Source organism: Microtus ochrogaster, linkage group LG2, assembly GCF_000317375.1.
Source record: "Microtus ochrogaster isolate Prairie Vole_2 linkage group LG2, MicOch1.0, whole genome shotgun sequence".
In the NCBI taxonomy this organism is placed as follows: Eukaryota; Metazoa; Chordata; class Mammalia; order Rodentia; family Cricetidae; genus Microtus; species Microtus ochrogaster.
Genome location: NC_022028.1, coordinates 44,926,041 through 44,934,221, shown reverse-complemented (window position 1 = coordinate 44,934,221; position 8,181 = coordinate 44,926,041). Strand labels below are relative to the sequence as shown.

Sequence of the window (8,181 nt, the reverse complement as noted above, 5' to 3'; positions counted from 1 at the left end):
TAAATATATAATGTGAAAATCAATTACAATGTGCAATAAAAATCAAATTCAAATGGGGTTTTTATTGTTCCACCGTAGTTTGAAGGCTGCATCTCATCCACAGCAAATATGCAAAAGCATATTTAACTAAGAATTTTCTATGTAGATAGCATTTTAAAAATAATAGCCAAAAAATGAAAAAAGTGGGTCACTTCACTTACATATTTTAGAACCAAATCATTTTTGACAAATACTTAAGTTTAAATTTGTACCATCACCATTCCCAGTCCATTGTCTTCAGCTAGCTCCAGCTGGAAAAAGCTTATGTGTTAGGGCTTTACTAAAATTATTTTAAAGCTGAGGTGAGTGTGTTCATTAGAGATTATTTTAACATTTATTTTTATAGCAAATTATTATGGCAGTCATCTTCTTAATTACTTCTTTGGTATTGTGAATAAGTCAAACTAAAAATGATCATTTTCATCATTCAATGATAAAAATTTTTAAACTTGAATATTCAATTAAGAAATAGTTGTTGAATCTTTTAATTTTTCTTCATGGGAACCAATATCAAAGGGATGTGGCTTGGCTCTGTCCCTCAGTGTAGATTCAAAAGAACCACTACTCCCTAGTTATCTTCTATCTTTCTAGAAATGATGTCCCTTTCTAAAGTTTTGAAATTCCTTTGTACAATGAAGGGTCAGCCACACCCACCAAAACCAGGTTCTGTGTGGTTTCCACTATGCATTCTGGCTGCTGTGTGGACTCTAGAAGCCCTTACTTGTAAACCCTGCCTGGACTTTTCTTTTCCTCTTAAAAGAGACTTATTGACCTCTATGCCATCTCTTCAGCTTCCTTTTCTTTAAAAGAAAATAGAGCATCTTTTATTTATTCTTTATTAATTATTTCATACATGTATATTGTGTATCTTGATTATACTTACCCCAACTCCCCGTTTCTAGTCCCTCAGGCACTTTTAACATCCTGCCACCAACACATCTAAAACCTTCCTTTCTGTCCTCTTTTTAAAACTAAAATAAAAAAGGTTTCTCATACTATATGGATATTCTGATCATGGTTTCTCCTTCCCCTGACACTACCAGAATCTCAACTCCTCACCCGACCAACTTCATGCCTTCTTTCTCTATGTCTTTAGAAAACAAACAAACAAACAAACAAAATGCAAACCAGACAAGACAACAAAACATAATTTAAAAGAAAAAGCTAATGAAACACCCACATTAGAGTCCATAAAACTCAGAATATCTTAATATACAATCACAAGGTCAATAAGACAAAAACAACAAAACAAAAAAGCAGCATGAGACAAAAAGTTTGCAAGATACCATTAGGTTCATTTTGTATTGGCCATCAACTGCTGAATACAGGGCTTGCTCTTCTATATACTCAGTGAGACTCCATAGGAGAAAACTAATTTCCTTCACCAGTGAATGGAAATTGGTGAGTGCTTCTTGACTGGGGATGTGAGCTCAGGCGTACTTCCCTCCTTCAGTACTGGGACCCCATCTGCCTTGAATCTGTGCTGGCCCTGTGCACAATGCCACAGTCTCTGTGAGTTCATATTACATCGGCCATGCTGTGTCTGGAAGACCATTTCCTTGGTGTTAATCATCCTTTATGGCTCTTACAATCTTTCTACTTCCTCTTCCTTATAGCGCCCCAAACCCCGATAGCAGGCTTATATCCTCATATCTTTCCTACTGAGCTTTCCTACTGTGCTGCCTGTTGGGACACTGACTGATTGTTGACTTGATCTTGAGAAGGTAACTACATCTTTACTGAGTTCATGAGTGTTATGAGTATGTCATGATGCCTGGAATTTTCTGCGAGTTTAACTGGCAATCCAAAAAGCTCTACCTACATCTTGTCTATCCTTTTTTTTTCCTTTCAAAAGAGGAACTAAAAGAGTAACGATACATGGCAGATGGTGGGAGAGCTCCAGTAGCTGGTAGGTTTCCCTGACCTTCTGAACTTTGTTCTATTCCTTCAGGGAATCATCCCAGATTAAGTTTAAGAACCAGGCCAGGTGTCCCATAGCACTTTCTCCATTGGAGGGACCTTCTTCAAGACATCCCAGGGGGTAAAAGCATTTCCCATAGACTGGAATTAGACTCTGAAAGAGTTTCTTTTCTACAACAGCTGGTTTGGTGTTGTGAACTTGAAACTGAGTTTATTCGGTTTGTATTTGCCTACAAGGCTTCATATTAATTGTTCAATGGTTTGTGAAGACTCATTGATGTTTGACAGGCTCTTTAGTGATTGTTTCCTGTCTTGTGGTTGCTCTGTGCTACCTATAAGTTCTGTGGTGATTGCTCCTTGGCTTTGTGGTGGTTGCTCTCTGCTTCCAGAGGTTTTGAAGCCTCTCTATTATTCCATGAGCTCTTTATTTTATTTCTCTGAACTAATTTTTAGTGTATTTTATCAAAATATACTATATAAGTCATTGTAAGCTATTTTCATTCTCTTTGGGATAATGTGGACCATTAAGAATAATTCAGTGTAGGCATCAACGAAATCATCTAAAATATTATTTATCACATTACTGATACAAATGAAATTTTTTACATGTAAGTGGTTGAATTTCCCATGATAAGAAGCAGTAGCTCAGAGAGAAAACCCATGAATAAACTATAGACAGTTAAGAGAAAAACCATGAATAAACCATAGACAGTTAAGAGAAAAACCATAAGCACCAGAAAATGCAAAATTGATTGCTGCTGCTCAGAGCACAGTCCCGAGTAAAAGATTCATTGATTTTATACCCTGATGGTTGGATTATAAAATAATAAGTTGTTCTATTTGACAAAATTTCTGGATTTTAGAGCATAAAATATTACAGTGTTAAATTATTCATTTGGTATCTACGGAGAAGAGTACTTCAAAGGGGGAAGATGGTCGCTACACTAGCTCATCTCTGTAAGGCAAGCACACAACTTCTCAAAAGAATGGTGGCTAGTACCACACACCCATTTTCACAGGGCAACTGCAAATGTACTTGCTGGAAATGTTTGAAAAAAAAAAAGCCAAACTGAATAGTCTTGTATTTAGAGAGAATAAAACAGATTAATGATAACTAAGGCTGGCTAGTCTATATCTTTATCTTCCTTAACTTTCATGTTTTAAAATGAGAATCAGGTTAAATAAGCAACTAGAAAAAGACATTTTCTCATTGCTTTGGTGGCTTATTGATTCTGGTCTCTGGGGGAGAGTCCTCGGTAGATTAAAAATGATGCTTAACTTGAAAGCAAGACAACCTGAGTTCTAATCCTCAGCATTCATGAAAATGTCAGGAATGGCCACATGTGTCTGTAACCTCTTCATCATGGGATAGACACTGGTAAATCTGGGGAGCTCACTGACTGTCCAGCCTAGTCCAAACAGCGTCAGAGTCAGCAAGAGACCCTGCCTCAAAAACTAGCATGGGAACAATAGAAAAAAATTTCCAACGTCCTCTTCTTGCCTCTTCATGTATGCACATCACACACACACACACACACACACACACACACACACACACACACACACACACACACTCCACACAGTCAGACATAATGATTCTTACAAAATACACCAGCTAAACACAATAGCTAAGCCTTGAATGTTGTTTTAACCTATTGTTTTTATATGGTTAAAGAAGCATAGGAAAATAGCAGATACATGTTTGATTTTTCTATGTGACAGCTAATCAGAAAGCTAATCAATTCACTATACTTCTGCGAATGTAATTCCCCCAACAGAAATGATACAGTTTTGACTATCAGCATCCCGAGTAGAGACAATGATGAGTGATGAGAGTTTTGGACATTGGAACAAAAGCCAAATCTTAGAAGAAGCAAGCAAGGCAAACAAACAGGTTGCCCGGCAGAAATTTTTACACAGGCGTTTCCAGAGAGATCTTTTAAACAGTAAAATCGAAATTGATTTTTTTTCGTTTAGTTTGTCTGTTCTGATTTTCATGTTTTGTTTTTCTTGTTTTGTTGGTTTAAGAACTGACAGTAATTAAAACCCTGCCATAGGATACTTTCCATAAACTAGATATACACATGCGTGCTTGTTTTAGATCTCAAAGAAGATATTGCTTCCAGCACATGATGGTTGATGCCAATGGTTTCTAAATGCACTATACATTTATTTTAAAGCCTTTCTGCCACGCACTGGCACCCAGTTCATGAGCTTCGGGCAAGGGGGCTGGAGGTTAAATACACAGACACACACAGACAGAGAGACAGCGACACGGGTCATCCTTGAATTCACCAAGAATGCCCCCTTTATTGTGTTCAGGGCCAGATTATATAGAGATAGCCACGCCCCAGCCAAACCCACCAGAAACCACTCTCCTGCCATCAGGAACTCCTGAAGGTCTCGTGCTCAGAGCAGCTGTAGGCACTCAGATCAGGGGATTATAAGAAATTCAGGATCTGAGGTCTCACTGCTCCCAACACTGAAGTGTGATAAAAAATGAGGCAGAGGGCCAAGGACATGCACATTTAAAATGTCCCAAAGGTGCAGCCTTGCAGTCATACAGTCAACCTTCTGTGGAGGTAACAAAACAGTCAGTGGTCTACAGAAATACAGCTTCTAGCACAGGAACCTGGACATTTGGCACTGTTAGCACATGACCCACAGCACAGTAGAATAGACTTCAGTTATGCTTGACCTAAAAGCTATTCCTTCCATACTTCAGTTGTCTAAAATGGGTGGTGTTTGCTGGCACTAAAGGATTTATGTTGTCACTTATCACCTACTCATTGGGGGATCAAATCAGACCACTGAAATCGAATCTTTCTCTGGCCTCATGGAACAATGGAGAACAAACCACCAAATGGTTAATCAACAATGACTTTATAAAATACCATTTTTTAAATAAAAGGATGAGTTATATCAGTGGACATATGATTTTTGAAAAAGAACACTTTGTGTACATTGCACGAGACTGCAATTCTGAATTTTTTGGATGATCTTAGATGGCCATTCAAGGCCCATAGTCAAATCACATGCCTGAGAATTGCTCATGCTGTACTCTGAAGTTTTGTTGCTGCAGCAGAGCATTCGAACCCCGGGCCATCCTCAGTCTAACGTCTACTGTTACTTGAATGTATTTCCAGAACCTTTGCCTACTTCCTGTGAAACTCTACAGCCCGGGAAAAGAGTAAGCAAAATTAGCATGAAGAAAGTGTTTTTAAAGCTTACTCCATCTGAATATTGTAATAATTTAAATGTTGCAGTCAAACTAAGATGGCAGCTCTATGGAGATAGATCTATAAAGAAGCAAAATCCATTACTCTGTGAGGTCTTCTATCTTCTTTTCCACTAATGTAGGTGGTACATTGGAGACAATGACCTGCATATCCAGTTGATTGACCACTGATACCTGAAAAGTGAAAACAGAATGTATTTAAGTCCTGAGCACAGAAATTTCTAACTATTAACATTGTCTGTTCCCTATTATCTATGGAATTTGTTTCTTGTTTTTAACTCATGACCAGATGATTTTTTTTTTTTTTGAAAAATCACATATTTCTCTACTGGTCTTAGGAACAAACCACTGCCGAAAGTACTTGCTATGGATCTAGAAATTACATGCTAAGAGGATTTCATTATTTTGGCTTTGAGTCTGCTTTTTAAAACCCTGTTTATGATGACTATGGAGGTTTGAATAAGAATGACCTTTTCGAGCTCATGTTTAAATGCTTACTCACCAGGCAGTGGAACTGTTTGAAGGATTACAAGGATTAGGAGATGTGGTCTTGTTGGAGGAAGTATGTCACTGGTGGTGGGTATGCTAGGCCCAGAGTCAGTCAGTCAGTCAGTCAGTCAGTCAGTCAGTCAGTCAGTCAGTCAGTCAGTCAGTCATTCAGTCACTCAGTCACTCAGTCACTCAGTCACTCAGTCACTCAGTCAGTCAGTCTGCTTCCTGCCTCCTGCCTGCCTGTCTGTCACTGCTATGGATAAGGATGTGCCTCTTAGCTACTGTTCCAGTGTCTGCCTGCAGGCTGTCGAGTTCCACTATGACTAAATTGACTAAACCTCCGAATTGTGAACAAACCCCCAGTTAAGTGCTTTCTCATATAATAGCTGCCTTGGTCATGGTGTCTCTTCACAGCACGAGAACGGTCACTAAGACAAGGACAACGGGAGGGAAATTTTTGTTGTGCTTGATTTCATTAGTAAGGAACACCCAGCATAACAAACATGCACTGTTCAGAATTTGCCAACCTTAGCTGATAATTCATTCATTGCAACTGATATTCTTAGGTAAAACAGATTAGAATGTGCAGTTGCACAGGATTCTTACTGACAGTCTCCCTGTCTATTTTGTCAACTGTAATCTATAGATGCATGCATACAAATCTACTGTGGCTCCTAAATGAGCCATTTTAGCAACAGTTGATGGATATGTTGTATTCATTTAGTATGCAATGAGTGCCTTCTCTTCTTACATAAAAGAAATACATAACTCCATGCTGACTACATTCTATTTTATTTTTCTTTAGAACTCTACAGACTTCAAACTTTATCATTTACTATCCCAAGTAATTATTAATATTATTCCAATTTTACTGAGAAAACTGATGTGGGATTTCCTGTGATTTGCTGTGATTACCATTAATGAATAAAGAAACTGCTTTGGACCTATTACAGGGCAGAACTTAGCTAGGCAGAAAAAAACTAAGCTGAATGCTGGGAGGAAGAAGGGTGGAGTCAGGGAGAAGTCATGGAGCCACCAAAGACAGACACCGACTGGAATCAGCCATGTGGTGATACACAGATTAATATAAATAGGTTAAGTTAATATGTAAGAGTTAGTCAATAAGAAACTACAGCTAATGGGCCAAGCAGTGATTTAATTAATATAGTTTCTGTGTGATTATTTTGGGGCTGAGCAGCTGGGAACAAACAAGTGCCTCCCAAAAACAGAAAAGTATAAAAATTGGAATATTTCTTGTGTGATTGTGATGGCTAGTTTTTATGTTAGCTTGATACAATCATGAATCACCTCAGAGAAGGGAACCTCAGTTGAGGAGTTGCCTCCAGAAATCTGTCTGTAAGCAAGACTGTAAGGCATTTTGTTAACTACTGATAGACATGGCAGGCCTCAGTCCACTGGGGGTAATGCCATCCTGGTCTTGTGGTTCTGGTAATATAAGAAAGCAGGCTGAGCAAACCATAAAGAGCAAGCCAGTAAGTAGCACCCCTCCATGATCTCTGCATCAGTTCCTGGCTCCAGGTTCCTATAGACTTTGAGTTCCTGTCTTGTCTTCCTTCAATGGACTGATTCAAAGTATTTAGTTTGTAAGCTAAATCCTTTACTCTTCAAGTTGCCTTTGGCCATATTGCTTCATCACAGCAACAGTAACCCTAATGGGGACAGAGATCAAAGCATGTGCCATAGCCACCATTTAATGATCAATCCTGTTTAAGTGAGAGCTCTGTGAATCCATAGATTGTATGGTGCACTGTTTCTAAATATTTATACAAGACTATGAAGTCAAATCTTGAAAATCCTTCACATATCCATGTCCCATCACAGCAGTATTAGTGTGTATACACCAGAACCATAAATTGGATACTCTGGATTGGTTATCGTTAGCATCAAATATCTCAATATGATTTATGATAGAGAGTACATTTATGCTGCCATATAATTTTTATATTGGCTCCAAGTTACCTCTATGTGGTTACTCATAGATGGGGTTACAAACTTCAAGGAATCGGACAGGAAATTTAAGTAACAAAAGCAGACAAAAGAATGGCTGACAGGAACTAGTAGAAGTCTGCCATCTGAGGACACACCCCTGTGAAAAGCCTCTCATGGCTTCCCCGCAGCAGTGTCAAGCAGGAAAGCCATCCAGACATGCTGCATCATTTAGATTTCCAAAGAAATAAGTTCAAAAGTTTACAGAAAATGTTCGACTTTAGTGTGAGCCCAATGTTGTGTGAGGCCAATAAATCTTCCCAAAGTCTATATTAAGCATCTGTTTGCTACATCCGCAGACAAGCAGAGGGCAGGCACTCTGCTTCTCACTCATAGGTAGCCGGACCCCAATGCACAGAGTTTTCTTGGCTTTATTGTTTTGTGCTTTTAGCAGTAAAAATACATGGGGAAAACATCTTAGAAGCGTGGATCTAAAGCTTGTTGCTCCCTTCTCCCTTCCTTTGCCTTTCCTCTCTCCCTCCATG

The 8,181-nt window shown here is 38.7% G+C and overlaps 1 protein-coding gene across 1 annotated transcript in view; it reads right to left on the bottom strand.

Moving 5' to 3' along the window:
- Positions 1 to 8,181, bottom strand: part of Pcdh15 (protocadherin related 15) — a 1,155,509-nt gene that overhangs the window by 33,918 nt on the left and 1,113,410 nt on the right. Inside the window, exon 31 of the mRNA XM_026785470.1 lies at positions 5,283 to 5,371. Coding sequence (XP_026641271.1) covers positions 5,283 to 5,371 — 89 coding nt within the window. The remainder of the gene's footprint in view (positions 1 to 5,282; positions 5,372 to 8,181) is intronic.